At 38.0% G+C, this 25,165-nt stretch overlaps 1 protein-coding gene across 4 annotated transcripts in view; it reads left to right on the top strand.

Annotated features, from left to right (window-relative positions):
• Positions 1-25,165, top strand: part of FSIP1 (fibrous sheath interacting protein 1) — a 194,984-nt gene that overhangs the window by 168,167 nt on the left and 1,652 nt on the right. For 2 of the 4 annotated variants that reach the window (XM_050800147.1, XM_050800145.1), the window contains one exon: positions 4,280-4,790. The exons of 1 other annotated variant lie outside the window; for it this stretch is intronic. In XM_050800147.1, coding sequence (XP_050656104.1) covers positions 4,280-4,790 — 511 coding nt within the window. The remainder of the gene's footprint in view (positions 1-4,279; positions 4,791-25,165) is intronic. One more of the 4 variants, XM_050800146.1, reaches the window with a different exon arrangement.

Genomic DNA, 25,165 nt, shown 5'->3' with positions numbered 1-25,165 from the left:
GACATAACCTAGTGGCCCAACCAGATCAGCAGGATGCAGCAGAACTAACACCGCACGTGTATTCTATTCTTTTCCCGATGAAAATCCAATAGATTTACTCTTTTACCATGAAATGTGTGTGTATTGGCTGAAACAAGAAAGAAGATTCATTAAAGAGCTACTAAAATAAAGGTGGGAAGAGAGGGGCTTTCATATACAGAGTGAGAAGAGGTTGGGTTCTGGCCTGGAAAAATGAAGACTGAGATGCACTATGTTGAGTTTTATGAAGGATAGGAATAGTATGAATAATAACTTGTTTATGGAATACTGGGAAATTAGAGCTGGCATGAAAGATGAATACTTTGAGGTGAATACTTGAACAGATGGTTACTTGACAGTGCCTGCACAGTGAGTGGTTCAGTCATGGTGCTTATTAGCTCAGAATTTTTGAGAGCAATCTGGAAAAAGGCTGTGGGTTAGATGGTTCCTTAACTATTGAAGGTAGTTGGGGATGTTTGTGATGGAGCCGTAGTTTACTTCAGTTCAGTATTTGTAAATAAATTATATTAATATAATACCTTAAAAAACGGTTTAAGCACTCTAATCATTCAGTTCTCATGATAGTCATTTACTGAGCTTTGACTGCGGGCAAGACTCTGCTGGGAATCAAAAGATGGGAAAGATGGGTCGTGCTGAAGTTTCCAGTCTGTATCGCCACCCAGAAGCACTGTCATTAAATTAATTTGAGGGCGTAATGTGTTTCATTTGCTTTTACTTATATTTTGAGGCCAGAGAATGTTTAGTTATTTTATAAGAGTTCAGGATTGATATTGTGAAGGAGCTGAATAAATAAAAGTTCTCTTCTTGCTATTATTTTGTTTTCATATCTCGACCCAGGTTACACTGTAAAGTCAGTAGAAAAGTTTACTTTAAAATTTATTTTTAGTTTTAGAGTAGTTGTTCATAAAAAGCAATGTTAGAGTTAGAATTTAATGTAGAGATTATCTTCTAAAGTTCCTTATTTTACAGATAAAGGAGATGGGCCCCTGAGAACTCAGGTGACATGCTCAAGGCAGCAAAGCTTGGATGGAAGCCCAGGTTCTAGTCTTCTGTGTTTTCTTTCCTATCCAGCTGCTTCCCCCAGGAGGATCAGGGTAATTGTAGTCCAGATTATTTCTGTGTACACACAAGCTGTAATGTGTAATGTTTTATCCCATAGTACCCAGAAGCAATTTACCATGAAGCCAGTAAAGATTCAGCTCAGGGCCTCACTTATAGGAGCTTTGGGGTGGGAAGGAGGAAGCCAGTTTGCAATCAGCAAACATTTCTGTAAGCATGTCTGGTCAATGACCTAAAGAGATACTGTAAGAAATGGACTCAGCCCTCCCCAAGATCCTAGTAATTTGTTGTGATCTTTTTCACATACTAAAATAAAAGAAACTCACTTTTGTACCTAATTTTGAATTTGTAATTTTTTTTTTTTTTTTTTTTTTTTTTTTAAGAAATGCCCTTCTCTTGCTCCAAGATTATATACATTTCTGGCTCCATGAAACATGGGTCAGCTTCTGATGTCCAAACATACTATCACTTGGGAATTTCATTTAAATATTCTAAATTTTATTTCTAAGTGCATTTTTATTAAAAAATTTGGGCTGGGCATGGTGGCTTACACCTATAATCTTAACAATTTGGGAGGCCGAGGTGGATGGATTACCTGAGGTCAGGAGTTCAAGACCAGCCTGACCAATATGCTAAAACTCTGTCTCCACTAAAAATTTAAAAAAAAAAAAAAAAAAAAAAAATAAATATATATATATATATATATATATATATATACACACACATATTTATATTTATGTATGCCAGGTGTGGTGGTGGGTGCCTGTAATCCCAGCTACTGGGGAGGCTGAGATGCGAGACTCGCTTGAACCCAGGAAGCAGAGGTTGCAGTGAGCCACGATTGAGCCACTGTACTCCAGCCTGGGTGACAGAACAAGACTCCATCTCAAAAAAAAAATACATTTAAATTACTTTTATTTTTATATTTAATTTTAACTTTTGTTACAGTAATAAAGAAAAAGTTGTGTTAAAATGTTTTAAATAAAAATGGCAATCCCTTGCCTCAGCCTTCCCTACCCCTTGATATTTTCTCCAGTTAACTACTTTTAAATCTTTTATGTTTTTCTGAATTTTACCTCTATATTATTTATTAATGACTTACTTTCTTAATTGATTAGTTTTAGACATTATGTATTGGGTTGCTATAATGGTAGGCAATAATTTAACTAATAAAGTGCAAACACCCCTTGTTTCTCCTCACATTTCCCCAAAATAGTTAAGTCACAATTTTTGCTTACTTTAGTCATCAGTATTTATATTATCATTGACTGTGTAAATATTGTTCACATCAGAAGCAATTATTAGCCTATGGCATCCTTTCTCATGTAACTTTTTGTTTGTCCTAGACTTTAATAATTATCTTAGTTTCTTCTGCCTAATTTTCTGTGTATATGTCACTGCTTTTCCTTTTTTTTTGGTAAAACTTTTTGTTTTCCCCAGAGTTCACAATTGCTTTGATTTTCCTTTTGCTTCATTTTCTGTGTATTTAGCCAAATATATCATCAGAACTGCCAAACATCTATCATATCAATATTACTTTTGGAAATGGTTAAGCATATTGGATAATCTACCAATCCTCCCTCCTACCCTTTTTTCCCTAGAGACCTCCTCCTGCTCTAATATGCACTGATTTTTTTCTAGTGTCTAAAAATTACATCATAATAAGGCTTTGATGAGGATGTTTGGTAAGGATGACACTCAGCGGGCTCTTTCTAAATCCTAGGGAATTGTCTACACATTATAAGTAATTTCACATAAGCCAAGTTTGAAAGTGTGTTTTAGGTGTCTAATGTCATAGAAGGACTTCCTTCATTTTCTCCTTGACTAGGTTTATATAGTAGAGTGAAGAGAATGCTCCTGATTCTGGATAAAGATGGATAAAGTACTATATCTGGATGCCTGAAATGCCTAGTGACTAAAAGTAGAATTTGCTAATATATAATTCTAATCCTATTTCTTGACATATATATTAACCTTAGGATCAGTCACCTGAATTTTGAATTCCAAACAATTACTAAGAATATATTCCCAGACAATTTCTTATTATCCTCATGCTCATAGTGACACTTGCTGCTATAAAAACTAGTTTTAATATAGGTAAGTTAAATATAATTTTAAACAATATTTTTTAAACATGGCACAAAATTGTTTTACATACTAGTATTTATTAGTTGTATTAGCAGCTTTACGTAATAGTGGAGAATTAACTATACTAGTTTCAATAATAGCTTTTTATTTCAGTACTTTACATATGCAGAATATTTAGTTATTTTTTACTGTGTACTTTCAGAGTAGGCCAATAGCGTTATTTTACTTTGCTGAAGTAGAAATTAAAGTCATTGAAATTCATGATTAAGTTTTCTTATGGGAACTTCTTGTTCTCAGATAATTCATCCCCCTGTAAAGGAGGATTAGTCTTTTCCTAGATAATCCACATGTAAACCATGGAAGACAGATTTTTTGGGAAGTAGACACTTTTTTTTTCAGTGTGTTTCACTATATTTTAATCTTATTCCTTTTTGAGATTGATGCAACTCAAATGTCATGCTATTCAGCTGAAGTCTTGTAGAACATGGCTGTCTACTTTCATCTGGTTTTTTAAAATTTACTTCCTGAGAATATTGCTGGAAGAAAAAAATGTTTTTAAATATTTACAGTCTTGGTTGAAACACTCATCCCTGGTAACCTTTACAAGCAGAGATTAAATATGTATGATCAAATCATTCTCCCCAAATGCACCGCCTCTGGAATGCCCCTGGCCTCTGCCTAGACCTGTAGCTTTGAAGCAACGACACATCTCAGGATGCACCACCCTTCATCCTTCCTTTTCTGCCTTCAGCAGTATTGTCCACTGAGAGTTGTGGACAGACAAGGGAGGGCTGAATCCCCAGGGGTAGGGGTAGTCTGCCTTGTATGCCAATTTTTTCCCCAGTTAAGGAATTGGGTGGTGGTGGGGTTCATGCTGAGGGATGGGTGGGGTCAGAGAAACACCACCCAAAGATTTTGCCAGGATTATGACATTTCCCCTACAGTTTTGGATACTTTACACAGAATTATTTTTCTATTTTTATGTGTTGTATAAGGGGTTACTTGCATTTATATTGTATAACTGGATGCCTCCCAAAAATATTTGTGTTTACTCAGTCAATTGACTATGTAAACTTTTGGTTTATTTCATCAGTTACAGTCCACATCGCGTCTCTCTGAAGAACAGTTAAAGTGTCTTCTGGATGAATGCATAGTTAAACAAAAATCCATCATTAAACTTTCTTCAGAAAGAGAAAATGAAGACATTGAGGATGTAGTACCTATGTTCCCCCAGCTTTCCAGGTCCATCATCTCTAAATTACTAAATGAATCAGGAACAAAGGTCCAGAAAACTGAGGCAGAAGATGCAGATATGCTTGAGAGTGCAGAACGTGAGGCTTCTAAAGGCTACTATCTCACTAAAGCTTTGACTGGACATCGCATGTCAGAAGCTCTTGTCACTGAAGTAGAGAATATGAAATGCCTTCAATTTTCCAAGAATGATATTATTAGTGACACAAAAGACTATTTTATGTCAAAGACTCTTGGCATTGGGAGACTGAAAAGGCCCTCCTTCTTGGATGATCCACTGTATGGTATCACTGTGAGCCTTTCATCAGAAGACCAACATCTGAAACTCAATTCTCCAGAGAAAACAAAAGCAGGTGAGGCTTGGCGAACATGTGTTTTGCTAAATAAGTCTCAAAAGCACCTCAATATAAAGGTATTATTGTTTAAATTAGAGTAGGATAAGAAGGTATGTCTGTAAGTCACAGGTAGCATCAGTAAGAGCATGCAAACATAAAACCTATTTCCCAATGGTCTTATGAAATCATATAATTTTCATATAAGGGGTAAGGAAAGGATCCACTTTCAGCTTTCTACTTGTGGCTAGCCAATTTTCCCAGCACCGTTTATTAAATAGGGAATCCTTTCCCCATTTCTTGTTTTTGTCAGGTTTGTCAAAGATCAGATGGCTGTGGATGTGTAGTATTATTTCTGAGGGCTCTGTTCTGTTCCATTGGTCTATATCTCTGTTTTGGTACCAGTACCATGCTGTTTTGGTTACTGTAGCCTTGTAGTATAGTTTAAAGTCAGGTAGCGTGATGCCTCCAGCTTTGTTCTTTTGACTTAGGATTGTCTTGGCAATGTGGGGTCTTTTTTGGTTCCATATGAACTTTAAAGCAGTTTTTTCCAATTCTGTGAAGAAAGTCATTGGTAGCTTAATGGGGGTGGCATTGAATCTATAAATTACCTTGGGCAGTATGGCCATTTTCACAATATTGATTCTTCCTATGCATGAGCATGGTATGTTCTTCCATTTGTTTGTGTCCTCTCTTATTTCACTGAGCAGTGGTTTGTAGTTCTCCTTGAAGAGGTCCTTTACATCCCTTGTAAGTTGGATTCCTATGATTCTCTTTGAAGCAATTGTGAATGGAAGTTCATTCCTGATTTGGCTCTCTGTTTGTCTGTTACTGGTGTATAAGAATGCTTGTGATTTTTGCACATTGGTTTTGTATCCTGAGACTTTGCTGAAGTTTCTTATTAGCTTAAGGAGATTTTGGGCAGAGACGATGGGGTTTTCTAAACATACAATCATGTCATCTGCAAACAGGGACAATTTGACTTCTTCTTTTCCTAACTGAATACCCTTTATTTCTTTCTCTTGCCTGATTGCCCTAGCCAGAACTTCCAAACTATGTTGAATAGGAATGGTGAGAGAAGACATCCCTGCCTTGTGCCAGTTTTCAAAGGGAATGCTTCCAATTTTTGCCCATTCAGTATGATATTGGCTGTGGGTTTGTCATAAATAGCTCTTATTATTTTTGAGATACGTTCCATCAATACCGAATTTATTGAGTGTTTTTAGCATGAAGGGCTGTTGAATTTTGTCAAAGGCCTTTTCTGCATCTATTGAGATAATCATGTGGTTTTTGTTTTTGGTTCTGTTTATATGCTGGATTACGTTTATTGATTTGCATATGTTGAACCAGCCTTGCATCCCAGGGATGAAGCCTACTTGATCATGGTGGATAAGCTTTTTGATGTGCTGCTGGATTTGGTTTGCCAGTATTTTATTGAGGATTTTTGCATCGATGTTCATCAGGGATATTGGTCTAAAATGCTCTTTTTTTGTGTGTGTGTGTCTCTACCAGGCTTTGGTATCAGGATGATGTTGGCCTCATAAAATGAGTTAGGGAGGATTCCCTCTTTTTCTATTGATTGGAAGAGAGTCAGAAGGAATGGTATCAGCTCCTCCTTGTACCTCTGGTAGAATTTGGCTGTGAATCCGTCTGGTCCTGGACTTTTTTTGGTTGGTAGGCTATTAAATATTGCCTCAATTTCAGAGCCTGCTGTTGGTCTATTCAGGGATTCAACTTCTTCCTGGTTTAGTCTTGGGAGAGTGTAAGTGTCCAGGAAATTATCCATTTCTTCTAGGTTTTCTAGTTTATTTGCGTAGAGGTGTTTATAGTATTCTCTGATGGTAGTTTGTATTTCTGTGGGGTCGGTGGTGATATCCCCTTTATCATTTTTTATTGTATGTATTTGATTCTTCTCTCTTTTCTTCTTTATTAGTCTTGCTAGCAGTCTGTCAATTTTGTTGGTCTTTTCAAAAAACCAGCTCCTAGATTCATTGATATTTTGGAGGGTTTTTTGTCTCTCTCCTTCAGTTCTGCTCTGATCTTAGTTATTTCTTGCCTTCTGCTAGCTTTTGAATGTGTTTGCTCTTGCTTTTAAGCTCTTGCTCTTCTCTAGTTCTTTTAATTGTGATGTTAGGGTGTCCATTTTAGATCTTTCCTGCTTTCTGTTGTGGGCATTTTGTGCTATAAATTTTCCTCTACACACTGCTTTAAATGTGTCCCAGAGATTCTGGTGTGTCATATCCTTGTTCTCATTGGTTTCAAAGAACATCTTTATTTCTGCCTTCATTTCATTATGTACCCAGTAGTCATTCAGGAGCAGGTTCTTCAGTTTCCATGTAGTTGAGCGGTTTTGATTGAGTTTCTTAGTCCTAAGTTCTAGTTTGATTGCACTGTGGTCTGAGAGACAGTTTGTTATAATTTCTGTACTTTTACATTTGCTAAGGAGTGCTTTACTTCCAACTATGTGGTCAATTTTGGAATAAGTGCGATGTGGTGCTGAGAAGAATGTATATTCTGTTGATTTGCGGTAGAGAGTTCTGTAGATATCTATTAGGTCTGCTTGGTGCAGAGTTGAGTTCAATTCCTGGATATCCTTGTTAACTTTCTGTCTCGTTGATCTGTCTAATGTTGACAGTGGGGTGTTAAAGTCTGCCATTATTATTGTATGGGAGTCTAAGTTTCTTTGTAAGTCTCTAAGGACTTGCTTTATGAATCTGGGTGTTCCTGTATTGGGTGCATATATATTTAGGATAGTTAGCTCTTCCTGATGAATTGATCCCTTCACCATTATGTAATGGCCTTCTTTGTCTCTTTTGATCTTTGATGGTTTAAAGTCTGTTTTATCAGAGACTAGGATTGCAACCCCTGCTTTTTTTTTGTTTTCCATTTGCTTGGTAGATCTTCCTCCATCCCTTTATTTTGAGCCTATGCGTGTCTCTGCATGTGAGATGGGTCTCCTGAATACAGTAAACTGATGGGTCTTGACTCTTTATCCAATTTGCCAGTCTGTGTCTTTTAATTGGAGCATTTAGTCCATTTACATTTAAGGTTAATATTGTTATGTGTGAACTTGATCCTGTCATTATGATATTAGCTGGTTATTTTGCTTGTTAGTTGATGCAGTTTCTTCCTAGCATCGATGGTCTTTACATTTTGGCATATTTTTGCAATGGCTGGTACCGGTTGTTTCTTTCCATGTTTAGTGCTTCCTTCAGGATCTCTTGTAGGGCAGGCCTGGTGGTGACAAAATCTCTAAGCATTTGCTTGTCTGTAAAGGATTTTATTTCTCCATCACTTATGAAACTTAGTTTGGCTGGATATGAAATTCTGGATTGAAAATTCTTTTCTTTAAGAATGTTGAATATTGGCCCCCACTCTCTTCTGGCTTGTAGAGTTTCTGCTGAGAGATCTGCTGTTAGTCTGATGGGCTTCCCTTTGTGGGTAACCCGACCTTTCTCTCTGGCTGCCCTTAACATTTTTTCCCTCATTTCAACTTTGGTGAATCTGACAATTATGTGTCTTGGAGTTGCTCTTCTCGAGGAGTATCCTTGTGGCATTCTCTGTATTTCCTGAATTTGAATGTTGGCCTGCCTTACTAGGTTGGGGAAGTTCTCCTGGATGATATCCTAAAGAGTGTTTTCCAACTTGGTTCCATTTTCTCCGTCACTTTCAGGCTCACCAATCAGACGTAGATTTGGTCTTTTCACATAATTCCATATTTCTTGGAGGCTTTGTTCATTTCTTTTTACTCTTTTTTCTCTACACTTCTCTCTCTTGCTTCATTTCATTCATTTGATCTTCAATCACTGATACTCTTTCTTCCAGTTGATCGAGTCGGTTACTGAACCTTGTGCATTTGTCACATAGTTCTTGTGTCATGGTTTTCGTCTTTATCAGTTCTTTTATGGTCTTCTCTGCATTGATTATTCTAGTTATCCATTCATCCATTCTTTTTTCAAGGTTTTTAGTTTCTTTGCACTGGGTACGTAGTTCCTCCTTTAGCTCTGAGAAAGTTGATTGACTGAAGCCGCCTTCTCTCAACTCATCAAAGTCATTGTCCATCCAGCTTTGTTCCGTTGCTGGCGATGAGCTGCGTTCCTTTGGAGGGGGAGATGCGCTCTAATTTTTTGAATTTCCAGCTTTTCTGCACTGCTTTTTCCTCATCTTTGTGGTTTTATCTGCCTTTGGTCTTTGATGATGGTGACGTACTGATTGGGTTTTGGTGTGGGTGTCCTTTCTGTTTGTTAGTTTTCCTTCTAACAGTCAGACCCTCAGCTGCAGAGTTTGATTGAGGTCCACTCCAGACCCTGTTTGCCTGGGTATCAGCAGTGGAGGCTGCAGAAGATAGAATATTGCTGAACAGCAAGTGTTGCTGTCTGATTCTTGCTCTGGAAGCTTTGTCTCAGAGGTGTACCCAGCTGTGTGAATTATGAGGTGTCGGTCTGCACCTAGTGGGGGGTATCACCCAGTTAGGATACTCAGGGATCAAGGACCCACTTGAGCAGGCAGTCTGTCCATTCTCAGATCTCAGCATCCGTGCTGGGAGACCCACTGCTCTCTTCAAAGCTGTCAGACAGGGACATTTACATCTGCAGAGGTATCTGCTGCTTTTTGTTTAGCTATGCCCTGTCCCCAGAGGTGGAGTCTACAGAGGCAGGCAGGCCTCCTTGAGCTGCGGTGGGCTCCACCCAATTCGAGCTTCCTGGTGGCTTTGTTTACGTACTTAAGTCTCAGCAATGGTGGGCGCCCCTCCCCCAGCCTTGCTGCGGCCTTGCAGTTAGATCTCAGACTGCTGTGCTAGCAATGAGGGAGGCTCCGTGGGCGTGGGACCCTCCGGGCCAGGTGTGGGATATAATCTCCTGTTGTGCCGTTTGCTAAGACCCTTGGTAAAGCAGAGTATTAGGGTGGGAGTTACCCGATTTTCCAGGTGTTGTGTGTCTCATTTTCCCTTGGCTAGGAAAAGGAATTCCCTTCCCCGTTGTGCTTCCCAGGTGAGGCAATGCCTTGCCCTGCTTCAGCTCTCGCTGGTCGGGCTGCACCCACTGACCAGCATGGACTGTCCGACACGCCCCAGTGAGATGAACCTTGTACAGAAGAAATCACCTGTCTTCTGTGTTGCTCACGCTGGGAGCTGGAGGCTGGAGCTCTTCCTATTTGGCCATCTTGGGCGCCTCCCCGACGTAAAAGAATTTAAATGTATAACCAGTTTTCGAATAAAATACTGAAAATATGGTTCACATTTATTCTTTACATTACCAATGAAAGTAGGTAATTTTGCTTAAGAATTATGTAAGTCGCATATTCTATATAAAGATTCGAGTTTTTTGTTTCTTACATGAAATTTCACAAGCTGTAATTAAAAAAAATTTTTTTTTTAAATTGGCATCATAATTATATAAATTTTGGGGGTAAAGTGTGATGATTTGATGTATGTAAACAATGTGAGATGAGTAAATCAAGCTAATTTACATATCTATCACCTCACTTACCCTTTTTTTGTGGTAAAACACTTGAAATTTACTCTTATTTTGAAACATATAATATGTGATTAGTGACTGTAGTTGCCCTACTGTGCAATTCATCTCAAAATTTATTCTTCCTAAGTGAAACTTGGTACCCTTAGTCAACAACTCTCTGTTCCCTTTTTCCCCGTCTTCATCCCCTAGCCACTGGTAACTTCCATTCTGCTCTCCACTTCCATGAGTTTGACTTTTTAAGATTCTGCATATAAGTGAGATCATGCAGTGTTTGTCTTTCTGTGCTTGGTTTCCACTTAGCATAATGTTTTCCAGGCTCATCAATGTTGTCAGGAATTAAAGAATCTGTCTTTTTTTTTCCGTAAGGCTAAATATTATTCCATTGTGTTTATATACCACATTTTCTTTATCCATTCATCCATTCATGGACACTTAGGTTGATTCCATGTCTTGGCTATTGTGAGTAATGCTGCAGTGAATATGGAAGTGCAGGTATCTCTCTGACATATTGATTTCAGTTCCTTTGGACATATACCCAGCAGTGGAATTACTAGATCATATGATAGTCCTATTTTTAGTTTTTTGAGGAGCCTCCAACAGTTTTCCAATAATGGCTATACTGATTATATTTCTGCCAGCAGTGTCAGGGTTCCTTTTTGTCCACAGCTTTGCCAAAACTTATCTTTCATCTTTTTTTTTTTTTTTTTGAGACGGAGTCTCTCTCTGTCACCCAGGCTGGAGTGCAGTGTGTGATGGCACAACCTTGGCTCACTGCAAGCTCCACCTCCTTGGTTTGAGCAATTCTCCTGCCTCAGCCTCCTGAGTAGCTGGGATTACAGGCACGTGCCACCACGCCCAGCAAATTTTTGTATTTTTAGTAGAGATGGGGTCTCACCACGTTGGCCAATCTCGTCTGGAACCCCTGACCTCAAATGATCCACTTGCCTTGGCCTCACAAAGTACTGGGATTACAGGCATAAGCCACCACACTCGGCCTCTTTCATCTTTTGATAATAGCTGTTCTAACAGGTGTGAGGTAGCATCTCATTTTGGTTTTAATTTACATTTTCTTAATGATTGGTGATGTTAAGTATTTTTTCATGAACCTGTTTGCCATTTTTATGTCTTCTTTTAGGAAATGTCTGTTCAGGTCTTTTGCCTATTTTTTAAATTGTGTGTGTGTGTTTTTTTTTTTTTTTGCTATTGAGTTGAGTTCCTTATATAGTTTGGATATTAACCCCTTATCAGATGTGCAGTTTGAAAATTTTCTCCCACTTCACACATTGTCTCTTTACTTTGTTCATTGATATAATCCCATTTGTCTATTTTTGCCTGTATCTTCAAGGTCATATTAAAAAAAAAATCACTACTTGGACCAATATCATGGAGCATTTCCCCTGTGTTTTATTCTAGTAGTTTTATAGTTTTGGGTCTTATATTTGGGTCTTATATTTATATCTTTAATTCATTTTGATTTGATTTTTATACATGGAGTGAGATAAGGATCAAATTATATTATTCTGCGTATGGATATTCAGTTTTCCCAACACCTTTCCCCATTATGCGTTCTTGGCATCTTTGTCAAAAGTCAATTGACCATAAATGCATGAGTTTATTTCTGGGCTTTCTGTCTTGTTCTGTTGACTGAAGTATCTGTTTTTATGCCAGTACCATGTTGTTGCAATTATAATTGTGTTATACTTTGAAATATATATTATATATTTAAAAAATATATATTTTAAAATATATATTTTAATATATTTATATTTAATATATTAAATATATATATTTAATATATTATATATATTAAAATATATATATATATAAATAAATATATATTTCAAAGTATATATTTCAGCTGGAGGGTGTGTGATACCTCCAGCTTTGTTCTTTTTACTCAATATTGCTTTGGCTATTCAGGGTCTATTGTGGTTCCATGCAGATTTAAGGATTGTTTTTTTCTATGAAAATGACATTGGAATTTTGATAGGTATTGCATTAAATCTATAGATGACTTTGGATAGTGTGAACATTTTAACTATTAATTCTTTCAATTCATGAATATGGTACATCTTTTTTTTTTTTGAGACAGAGTCTCACCCTGTCACCCAGGCTGGAGTGCAATGGCATGATCTTGGCTCACTGCAACCTCCACCTCCCAGGTTCAAGCAATTCTCCTGCCTCAGCTTCCCGAGCAGCCAAAATTATGGGCGTGCGTCACCACGCTTGGCTATTTTTTTTCTATCTTTAGTAGAAATGGTGTTTCACCATGTTGGCTAGGCTGGGAACATGGAACATCTTTTAATTGATTTGCATTTTCTTTACTTTCAGCAGTGTTCTATAGTTGTCAATATATAGTTCTTTCAACTCCTTGGTTAAATTTACTCCTAAGTATTTCTTTTTTATTAGAGACAATTGTTAATGGGATTGTTTTCTTAATTTCCTATTTGGATAGTTTGTTCTTAATGTACAGAAATGCTTTTGATTTTTGTATGTTGATTTTATTTCCTATTAGGATGCCTTTTGTTTGTTTTTCTTGCCTAACTCTGGCCAGGACATTAAGCACTATGTTGCAAAAAAAGTGGTCGGAGTGGGCATCCTTGTGGAGAAGCTTTCCACTTTTCACTGTTGAGTATGATGTTAGTTACAGATTTATCTTACATGGCCTTTATTATGTTGAGGTACATTACCTCTGTACCTAATCTGTTGAGAATTTTTATCATGAAATGGTGTTGAATTTTGTCAAATGCTTTTTCTGCATCTATTGAGATTATCATATGGTTTTTATTCATTTTATTAATGTGGTATATCCCACTTATTAATTTGCATATGTTGAACCATCCTTGCATACTAGGGATAAAGCCCACTTGATCATGTGAGTGATTCTTTTAATTGCTTTTGAATTCGGTTTGCTAGTATTTTGTTGAGGATTTCCACATCTGTGTTTATCAGGGATATTGGGTGTAATTTTTTTATTTTTCTTGTAGTATTCTTGTCTGGCTTTGGTATTAGGGTAATGCTGGCCTTGTAAAATGAGTTCAGAAGGCTTTCTTCCACTTCAATTTTTTGGAAGAGTTTGAGAAGCACTGGTATTAGTTCTTCTTTAAATGTTTCGTAGAATTCAGTAGTGAAGCCATCTGGCCCTGGGCCTTTTTTTGATAGGAGGCTTTTTGTTACTGAGTCAACCTCCTTGCTCATTAGTGGTCTGTTCAGATTTTCTACTTCTTTATGATTCAGTCTTGATAGGATATATGTGTCTAGGAATCTGTTCACTTCTAGGTTATCCAATATAATATCTAGGTTATTATATGTTGGCATATAATTTTACATAGTAGTTTCTAATTACCCTTTGTATTTATTTGCTATCAGTTGTAATGTCTCCTCTTTCATTCCATTTTTGTTTTGTTTTAAATAAGCAGAAGTTTTTAGCTTTAAGACTTTAAAAAGTAGTTGTTATTGCTTTCTAATAGCACAACAAATGTAAATTTGTTGAGGGATATTTGAAACATACAGAAAAGTGTAGAAGATAAAATCATTGTCCAGACCTATTCACTGCTAATATTAACATTCATCTTTTTTCTAGTTGTATATTTTAAATTGTCTTCATATTCTTCTTACAGTATATTCTTCTATTTTTTTCTTTTATATTTTGAACATTTTGTTACTAAATATTCTTCTAAATCATTCATTATAATGGCTGCAAATGTATCCTATTTATGTATCATAATTTAAGCATTTCTTTATTTTTGGTCATTTATATTAATACTTTTTGTATAAGCTAAAACTATCATGAGACAAAAGTATGGTCATAATCATTATCTTCCCATTACATGATGATATGATGAGTTCAGAGGATTTTATTTATTTGAGTTTTCTTTCTTTCTTTTCCTAGTTAGTCTAGCTAAGGGTTTGTCAATTTTGTTTATCTTTTCAAAAAGCAAACTCTTAGTTTTGTTGATTTTTTTTCTATTGTTTCTAGTCTCTATTTCATTTGTTTTGGCTCTAATATTTGTTATTTTCTTTCTTCTGCTAACTTTGGACTTAGTTGGTTCTTTTTCTAGTTTTTTGAGGTTTAACATTAGATTGTTTATTTGAGATTTTTTCTTTTTTGATAATAGGCATTTATTGTTATGTATTTCCCACTTAGAACTGCTTTTGTCAGCATCCCATTAGTTTTGATATGTTGTGTTTCCATTTTTGTTTGTCTCAAAATATAGTTTGATATCCTTTTTTTCCCCTCTGACCTATTGTTTGTTTAGGAGCATGCTGTTTAATTTCCACATATTTGTGAATTTTCCAAGATTTCTTGTTATTGATTTCTAGTTTTATGCCATTGTGATCAGAAAAAATACTTGATATGATTAAAATCCTCTTAAATTTGTTAAGACTTGTTTTGTGGCCAATCCTGGAGAATGTCCCATGTGTGCTTGAGAGGAATGTGTATTTTCTTGCTGTAGGATGTGAAGTTTTGTATATGACTGTGAGGTTCATTTGATTTAAAGTATAATTCAAGTTCAATGTTTTCTTGTTGATTTTCTATCTAGATGATCTGTTCATCATTGAAAGTGGGGTATTGAGGTCCTCTACTCATATACTATTGCAGTCTCTCTCTCAGATCATGTAACAATTGCTTTTTATATTTAGGTGTTCCAATGTTGGATGTGTATATGTTTACAATTATGTCCTCTTAATGAAATGACCCCTTTATCATTATATAGTGACCTTCTTTGTCTCTTTGTGTAGCTTTTGACTTAAAGTCTATTTTGTCTGATATAAGTATAGCTACCCTTGCTCTCTTTTGGTTTCCATTTGCATGGAATAAATTTTCTATCCCTTCACTTTGTCTATGTATTTCCTTACTAGTAAAGTGAGTCTCTCATAGATAGCATATAGTTGGCCTTTTATTTTATTTTTTTAAAACTCATTCAGCCACCCTACGTGTTTTGACTGGCGACTTTAATCCATTTACATTCAAGGTAATTGCTGATAGGTAAGGACTTGCTACTGCCATTTTGTAATTTGTTTCTGTTTGTTTTGTAGATATGTTTTTTCTTCCTCTCTTGCTACTTTCCTTTGTGGTTTGATAATTTTCTGTGGTGGTATGCTTTGAATCTTTTCCTTTTATTTTTTGTGCAACTATTATAGGTTTTTGTTTGTGTTTACCATCAGGTTTACATAAAACATCTTGTACTGGCTGGGCATGGTTGTACGTACCTGTAGCCCCATCTACTTGGAAGCGTGAAGTGGGAGAATCACTTTGGCCCAGGAGTTTGAGTCCTGTCTGGGCAATATAGCAAGACTCCATCTCTTTAAAAAATAATAATAATAAAAAAAAGACCAAAAATATTATTATAACAGGCTGTTTTAAGGTGATAACAACTTAACTTTTATTGCATATAAAATCTCAATACTTTAACTTCCTCCCCCCAAATTTTACATCTTTTTGTAATTTGGATTCCTTTAACGATTTATTATAGCTGCATTTGTTTTTAATAGTTTTGATTTTTAACTCTCATAATATAGAGAAAATTCCCTTACACATCATCCTTACAGTATTATTCTGAATATGACTATGTCTTACTTATACCATTTAGTGCTTTTTGCTTTTATAAGTTTTATGTATCAATTAGGAGCCTTTTATTTCAGCTTAGCTCCCTTTAGCATTTCCTGTAAGGCAGGCCTAGTGGTGATAAACTTCCTTAGTTTTTGTTTGGGAAAGTTTTTATTTATCCCTTATTTCTGAGGAATAGCTTTGCTGAGTGACATATTCTTGGTTGCTAGTTTTGTTTTCCTTCTGCACTTTGACTATATTATCCCACTCTTTTATGGCTTGCAGGGATTCTGCTGAGAAATCTACTGATTGCTGTTTTGGGACTCCCTTGAATGTGATACATTTCTGATCTCTTACCACTTTCAGGATTTTTGTCTTTGTTTTGTTATTTTAATTTAATTTAATTTTATTTTGAGGCAGAGTCTTGTTTTGTCACCCAGACTGGAGTGCAGTGGCATGATCTCGGTTCACTGCAGCCTCTTGGGTTCAAGCGATTCTCCTGCCTCAGCCTCCTGGGTAGCTGAGACTACAAGTGTGTGCCACCATGACAGCAAATTTTTGTATTTTTAGTAGAGATGGGGTTTCAGCATATTGGCCAGGCTGGTCTTGAACTCCTGACCTCGTGATCTGCTTGCCTCAGCCTCCCAAAGTGCTGGGATTACAGGTGTGAACCACTGCGCCCAGCCATCTTTGTTTTTCAGTAGTTTGATTATAATTTGTCTTGGTGCACCCATCTTTGGCTTGAATTTAATTGCAGATCTCTGAGCTTTCTATACCTGAATGTTGTCATATTTCTACAAATTTTGGAAACTTTCAGCCATATTTTCTTAAATATATTTTCTGGGCCTTTTTCTTCATCATATCTTTCTTAGAATTATATTAGAAGAAAGTTAGTTCTCTTGATGGTGTCCCATAATTTATGTAGGCTTTCTTCATTCTTTTTTCATAGATCTCCATTTTCTTCAGGGTCCATTATTGGAGCTTTATTAGTTTCTTTTTGTTGTGTCACATTTCCCTGATTCTTTCTAAACCTTGATGTCTACACATTTGAAGAAATGGCCACCTTTTTTGGCCTTGAAGGTTTTCTTTCACAGTGGTAGAGCTTCACTAGTTAGTTTAGCATTTGATTATGGATGGGCTAGCTGGTAGCAACCCCAGACAGGTAGACCTTGCTGTTGGTTGCTGTTGGGCCAGCCTGCTGCCTGTGCTTTGAGGTCGAGTGGTGCTTCTGGCTGTGCTCTGTGGTCTGATAAGACAGATCACTAGCTGGACTCCACAGTTAGGTGGAGCTACTAACTGGGCTCTGTGATAGCCTCTGATTGCACAGGGTTGCATGTTGTTTTCCCTGGCTGGGAAGTACTGCTGTTTTTAATCTATAGCTGGGCAGGGCTGTGTGCTGGGCTCAGAGACTGGGCGAGGTTTCTGTGGTTCTGCTCAGCCATTCAGGATGGGCCAGGCTATGATCTAGAGAAATGCACGGCACTTAAGCACTCAGTGCTTAAGCAAAGCACTGAGTTTTTGTGGGGTCACCATGCAGCTGCTGGGGTTGGGTGGGGCCAGGTAATTTCCTCCACAGATATTCATTCATTGGCCTGCACTTGCCTCCCAGCCTGGGAAGCCTTAAGCAGAACATGAAGGCTTGGTAGGGTTAGGCTAGTTGGCTGCTGGGGTTGGGTGGGGCCAGTTGCTACCCTCCTTAGGTAATCACTGACCTGCCCTTGCTGCCTGGCCTGGGGAAGGCTTAAGGAGCACCAGAGCTAGGTGGGGAAGCTGGCTAGGGAATGAAGCCTGGCAGATCAGTTGACTGTACTTCCTGCAGGACAATGCTAATGCTGTTGGCTAGTTTCTCTGGTGGAGTGCCTCCATTGGCTAGAATGCAGAGCCACTGCCAAGATCCATGTGCTGGCTTCTGTGAGTCTCACTTTTGTTCTTTATTTCTGGCTGATCCTAGGTGGTCTAGCCCTGCCTGCACTCCCCGTGTTTCCTGGGAGATAATAATGAGTGGGCTTCCTGCTCAGTGTCCCAGAGTGTTGGGGAAGCTGAATGTTTGCCTCTAACTCTCTTTTCCCACTGTAGAAACTGTGGGCCCAGGGGAGTCCTCTGTGTGTGGTACTGTGCTAGCTTGAGATGTGGCAGGGTTTGGGGGAGTGGTGATGTGGTTAAAGTGAAACCATTCCTCTATTCCACTTACCCCTTGAATGAGGCTTTTTTGCAGTTATATGGTCCAAGGGGGTGTCCCAGCCTTTCAAGTTCAAGGAGTTTGGGAGTATTAATGAAGATATTCTTGTCTGTAAATAGTTAGTTGTTGGTTGGATTTTTGTTGGGGGTATGGGAGCTGAGCAACTCCCATTGTGCCATCTTGCTGACTAGAACTTCCAGCTATAATGTTTTTATCTAGCAGCAGAGTTCACTTACAAATGCAATTCAGTTAGATGGGTGTGGCTTGCTTTCTCCACACCAAAGATCTTCATTTAATAAATGAACTATGAAAACTTTGTTCTACTCTGAAATTGCAGTATATTGTCCTTCTTTTCAGGTAAAGGGTTTTTATTAGAGAGAAAGTATCTGAATCTCCTCTGACTTCTGTCATCAAACTTACTAAATGGAATGCAATGGTTTCTTGTGTATGGGATCTCATTCCCATGGAGTCCATATGTAGGGGGGTTTAGAACAGTAATTTGCTAAAATATGACTTTATTTTTATGTGAACATGAGTCACACTGATGCATATCTGTCACTGGGTAGAGCGTGACAAGATGCAATGAATTGGAACTTAATGTGACTTAATGGAAAGAAGCTATGGAGACATAGAACATGGCTCTGATTATACCAGATAATCTTAATATGCAATTATAACAATTAACCCTATGAGTATGGAGGATTAAGATGTCATAGGTGTGAGTATGTGAACCATATTTTACTTTCTGTTTATTACATAATAAGCTCTAAGGAATAGATCCTACATTATTACTTTGAGCATGTTAGAATATCTGAAGTTGGAGTTTTACTAACCTCATTATTTATAATTATTAAAATAACTTGCTGATCAATTTTTTTCTAAAATACTAAATTGTACATTATGTGCTGTCTACAAAAGTGTGCATCAAAACTGCATGCTGTGTCAGTTTTCTTGACAAAAAGCCCTTTGAAGAGGTAACTAATGAGGAGTTGCTGCGTGTTCGGCTGTTACATTTCTGTTCTACCTCCTCGGCAAATAGATACACAACAGTGTGATTCTGATTAGATTTCTGGAAGCAGAGAGGAAGAAAATAAGTAAAGCCATTTATTGTTTTCTCTTTCAATAGCAAGTATTACTGATATGTAGTTGTCTTTTCCTTGATGTGCTGAGGTCTGTTCCAGCTATTTCAGTTCTGCTTCTAAAAGGCAGAGTCAGATAAGGCTTCAAAATAAGAGCCAATCTCAGTGACCTTGAAGACCAGTTTAAATGGTGGTATTAAAATAAGGATTTGCTTATCAGTTGTATTCAAAGTTTTCAGTGTGAAACACATTATCAATATTTGTGCTTTAAGCTTCATGGTAACCATTATTATTTGAATTTCTGAATACAAGCTTCAGTAAATTCAGCATTGTGCTCACTAGTTACTGGGGTTTTAGGGGATCAATAAATAGCACTCTTCTCTTCCCCACTCGGGTCAGAACCAGAGAGAGAGAGAGAGATTCTGACAAATGGCGATTAAGGAGGTTTGCTTTATTGCTGATGAAATGTAGAGGATTGTCATGATCCGGGTGGGCAGCCAGACAGGCTTCTAATGCTATGCCTTTAAAATAAACGTACCCAACCAGTCACTGGCAGAGATCAGAGATGGAAAACCTCAGGTGTCATCTGTGGAAACCTGTCCATGTGAAACCAGTGGGATGGAGGAGCAAAGCATGGAGCTCTGGGGAGCAGGGTCAGGTGGGAGTTGGGTGCTGACTCCTGAGGAGCTGAGCTGAGCATACCATTTCATCCCCCAAACTTAGCTTCCCGCAGACAGTGTGGAGCGTGTGAAGTGAGGCCAGGATGCTTCCAATGCAAGTTCCTCCTTACGGGAGCATGAGGAGAGTGGGGAGTAAGTGTTCTCAGGTCACACTTAACCTCAGAGACAATCCTGAATGTACTGGCACTTCCGAAGCAAAAAGCATCAGGTCTGTGGGTTAGTGTGGTATTTAATTAAATTATCTTGTACTGAGTTGCTTTCTAGGTAATCAAAGCAAAAGCCATCGGTGCTTGTATAGTATTCTCCCTTCCTACTGAGCATTTGAGCTAATTCTTAACAGAAATTCATAAAATAAAGATGAACATGGTATTAGCAAATAACAGACAGTAAAATAGGGCAAAAAGCGATACAAAATCAGTTGTGCAGTAAAAAACAGGGGACAGAACTGCACTAATTATTTAAGAAAAACAAAGTGGAATTTCTCATAGGACCTGTTGAGTGAACAGTATTCTTGAAAAATTCTAGAAGTTAGCAGGGAGGAAGGGATAGGGAGTTACTGGTTAAAGGATACAAAATTACAGCTATATAGGAGAAATAATAAGTTCTAATATTCTATAGCACTATATGGTGACTGTAGTCAACAATAATATGTATTTTCAGATATCAACTAGAAGAGAGGATTTTGAATGTTCTTAACACAAAGAAATGATAAATGAGATGATGGGTATGCAATTTACCTGATTTGACCCCTAGACATTGTATGTATTAAAATATCACTGTGTACTGCATAGACAGGTACAATTATATGTCAGTTTAAAAGTCTATAGTAATAACAGTCATATAAGTTTTGTTTTCTTTTTTAAAATAATACCTCTGAATGAAAACTGGAGTGACCAACTGTCTTGGATTGCTCAGAAGTATCATGGTTTTACCATTGAATGTTCCATGTCCCAGGAAATCCTCAGTCTCTAGCAAACTGGAATGGTTGGTCACTCTAAATTGAAACTGTGAACATAAAACCAAAGAGCAAATTAGTTACTCAAAGGACCAAACTAAGGGAGTCCAAGTAAGTAGCAGAATCCCAAGCTAGAATCTAGATTAGCAGAGGGAGGGTGGCCTACCACCCACCAGTGGGGTGTGGCCTAGTGGTTAGGAACAGTGGTTCTGGGTAGGGAAGACCTGGGTTTGAATCCTTGCTCTGCTGCTAGATGGAGATCTTAGGCAAGTTACTTAATTTCTCTCTCTCTGCTCTACACCTTGATTTCCTTATCTATAATATAAGATGGCTTAATACCCTGGAGGGTTGTAATGAGGATCAAATGAGAACATTCACATAAAATCATTAGCTCTGTGACTGGACTTGGTTGGCTTACATGGCATTTAACATTGTCATGAGATTTTTCCATAAAAGCCTGGATCTCTGACATTTCTGACAAATCAGCAAGTTCTACCGCCACCCACGGGAGCTGAGTAGCAGATGCTCCCCTTAGAAGGCATGTGTATTCTCCAAGAGGACACAGCCCCCACCCAGCCCTCTCTACTTCATGGGCTTGGTCCTTTGGAGACACTGAGTTTCCATTCCATGTTGTAAGTCTCCTCTGCTTGTAGTGCAGCCCGACCACCACTGGAAGCTTGTTAGAAATGCAGGGCCCCTAAGGGCCCACCCACAACCTGAGGCATGAGAATTTTCATTTTAATAAGATCCCTGGTGATACTTCCCGGCAATAAAGTTTGAGAAGCACTGTTACAAACCACAGAGCATTGTTCCTAACCACAGTGAGTATCAAGATCATCTGGGGAGTTTTCTGCTTCCTTGTTTTCTAGCTGTGTCCAAGGACCTATCCAGACTTGCTGAAATCAGAGTTCCTGGGTTGGAATGTCCAGGCTGCTAAATTAATGCTAGCGACAGGATTGTACTGTGAACACTTGAGAACTATAGATTCCAGTTTAGATGAAAGATAGCTAATTATGTTATCTTATTGGGATCCTCAGATTAAAAAAAAAGTTTTACTAATAATGACGACTATATAATCTGAATATATTTGAGGTTGCAATTTTGCCTATTGATTGTAACTTGCTAGATGAGGCCTGGTTGCTGGCGGATTGACTTTTGGTAAGGGTGTTGCAGTGGTTTGAAGGGGGTATGTGTTGGTGTATGTCCTTAGTCATACCACCTGAACAGTTTCAAGGGAACTAGATTGTTTCAGAAAATTTTCTTCATTATAATGTAGTCTTACTGGTTTGCAGGAGAGCAGTGAGATTCTAGAAACAGTGACCCTATTAGCTGATTTTTTTTCCATTAAAAATACTTTGGATAGCTCTTAGGGAAGTCCTTAACTCATCATTGCCTTAATAGTTTTCCGATTGTCTCAAACAGGGTGTGCCTTCAAACCTAATAGTTATTATTTCTTAAATTACTTTTCCAAGGCTACACATTGCTTCTTCAATGCCCTTAGTGACTTAACCTCCCTTTGTATGGTCAAACCAACCCTCTTCTGGAGTTTATTTGGCCAAGATATCAGAGATGCCGTATTAGAAATTTCTAGTGTTAATACATTTTTTAATATAAAACCTTACTGTATAGTAAGTTTATATTTGATTAATTTACATTTTCAATTTACTTTCAACTAATTTTCTTTAATTCTTCTTAAGGTAGACTTTTCATATAAATATTTGCTATTGATCATTTTCTTTATCATTTTGTTTAGCAGTATGAAATGAACAAAGGCATGCTTGAGAGTTTTGATATTTAATTGTAATGTTCTTATCACTTTATCAATTATTGGAAACTTTTGATTCTGTCGCTTCATTCAGATTGGGTAAAGTAAAAAGTTACTGAAGATCCGCTATTGTGACTGTAAACTAGATCTATGGACTAGTGGTGTCAGCATCAGCTGGAAGCTTGTTAGAAATGTAGAGTCTCAGCCAGGCACTGTGGCTCACGCCTGTTATCCCAGCACTTTGGGAGGCCCAAATGGGCAGATCACCAGAGGCCGGGAGTTCGAGACCAGCCTGACCAACATGAAGAAACCCCGTCTCTACTAAAAATACAAAATTAGCCGAGTGTGGTGGCGCATGCCTATAATCCCAGCTACTCGGGAGGCTGAGGCAGGAGAATCGCTTGAACTTGGGAGGTGGAGGTTGCAGTGAACTGAGATCATGCCATTGCACTCCAGCCTGGGCAACAACAACAAAAAGAAAAGTAGAGTCCCAGGCCCACTGCAGACCTACTGAAGCAGAGCCTGAATTTTAAGATACCCCAGCAGGTGATTTGTGTGCATGTTAAAGAGTGAGAAGCTCTGGACTAAATGGTTTACTACTTACTTCTACTTTAGGATGATCGAAAATAGATGGTGGCAGTGAAAATAATGTACAGAAAGTATCTTCTTTCCCGTCTGCTGAATCTCTGCTTTTTTCTTCTTAAATTTCTTTTTAATGAAGATACTGCTGTATCTACATTGTCTCATGATCTCTCCAACCATCCATATTGTCATTCTTTTGGACAACCTAAGCTTGGGGCCCTCCTTTGAGTTCTCTACTCTTTCCTCGTTAGTATTTTATTTGGAGACACATATAGCCAGTATGGAACTATCTGTACTTTGCATACTTTTGATTGTCCAGTCTCTCTACTTGCATCTGCCGGGAGCCGGTCTGTCATTTAAGCTATACTGAGTCTGTTCCTTAGCTGGCGCTGCCTCTTACCTCTGGCTGCATGTTAGAACCACCTGGTGAGATTTAAAACAGATTAGCACCTCGGTTCCATCCCAGATGAGTTAAATCAATTTCTAGAGGTGGGTTCTGGCAGCGGTCGTTTAAGTCAGTTTCTGAGAACAGGGTCTGGGTGATTCTGATGGGCAGCCATGCTTTAAAACCCCAGGGCCCCATGATATTCATTCTTCATCCATCTACCATCCATTCATTCATCGATCTACCCCACAAACACTTCGTGAGTTTCTACTGTGTATTAGATGCTTTTCTAAGTTCCAAGAGTTTTTCAGCCTCAGCACTGTTAGCACTTTTAGCTGGACATTTGAAGGGCTCTCTGGTGCACTGTAGGGTATTTAATGGAATCCCTGGCTTTTACTCACTTGATGTCAGTAGTGACCTCTGCAGTTATGACAAACAAAAATCTCCCAAGAAATTGCAAAAAAAGTTCTTTGGGGGCAGAATTTCCCCCAATTGAGGACCATTGTTCTAGGTCTATTGATGGAAAATTTTATTATTCAGTCTAGGTCTATTGATGAAAAATTTTAAGTGCCTAAAGATGCTTAAAACAGATAATTACAGTAGGGTGGGACAAGCATAGTAAGAGCTTTAGAACAAAGTACATAGACAACACTACAGAGGGATGGGAGTGGCGTTTAAGCTGAGCCTCCAAGGATGAGTGGTTATATGCTGGGTGTGCAAAAAGGAGAATACTGCATAGTGAGAATAGCACTTACGAAGGTGTGGAATTATTATGAGATATTGTGATCTACTTTTCATTCATCCCATCTCCCTCTACCTCGGCTGTTTAATATTTCTCCTTGTGTTGACAGTATCACTACATTTATCACTTTGCTATGAAACTGTAAGTCATCTGCCCTTAATTACAAGGTTGAGTCTTCTTTTAATAACAGCTTTATTGAGATATAATTTATGTATTTGTATTAGTTTCCTATGGTTGTCACAACAAATTACCACGACAGAAATATATTCTGTCACAGTTTTGGGGCCGGAATTTTGAAATCAAAGTGTCACCAAGGCCACACACCACCTGGAGGTCCTAGGAGAGAACGCTAGAACACTTACGTGCTTCTTTCAGCTTCTCTTGGCTATGGGCATTCCTGGCTTCGTGGCCACGTCACTCCAGTCTCTGCCTCCCTCTTCACATTGCCTCCCTCCATCTGTGTGTGTTAATCTCCCTCTGTCTTTTTTGTATAACAGCACTTCTTATTGAATATAGGGCCCACCCAGAGAATCCAGGATGATCTTCTTATCTCAAGATGCTTAATTTAATTGCATCTAGAAAGACCCCTTTCACAAGTTACAGGGATGAGGATGTGAGTTTTTGGGAGCCACTGTTCACCAGCTTCCTACAATTCATCCAATTAAAAGTGTACAATTCAATGGTTTGTAGTATATTTACAGAGTTGTACCTCCATCACCACTATCAATTTTATATTTTTTTCACCCCCCATAATGCAACATTGTAGGTGTTAGTAATCACTTCCCATTTTTCCCCAACCCCAGCCCTAGGCAATCACCAGTCTTTCTGTGAATTTGCGTAGTCTGAACATTTCATATAAATGGAGTCATATGGTATATGGCCTTTTGTGACAGGCTTCTTACACTTAGCATAATGTCTTCAAGATTCATCCATGTTGTAGCATGTATCCATACTCCACTCTTTTCCATTGTTGAATAAGTCTCAATTATATGGATATATCA

The sequence above is a fragment of the Macaca thibetana genome, chromosome 7 (assembly GCF_024542745.1).
Source record: "Macaca thibetana thibetana isolate TM-01 chromosome 7, ASM2454274v1, whole genome shotgun sequence".
Taxonomy (NCBI): Eukaryota; Metazoa; Chordata; class Mammalia; order Primates; family Cercopithecidae; genus Macaca; species Macaca thibetana.
Note: the sequence above shows the minus strand (reverse complement) of the source record. Positions and strands in the feature narration are given on the sequence as shown.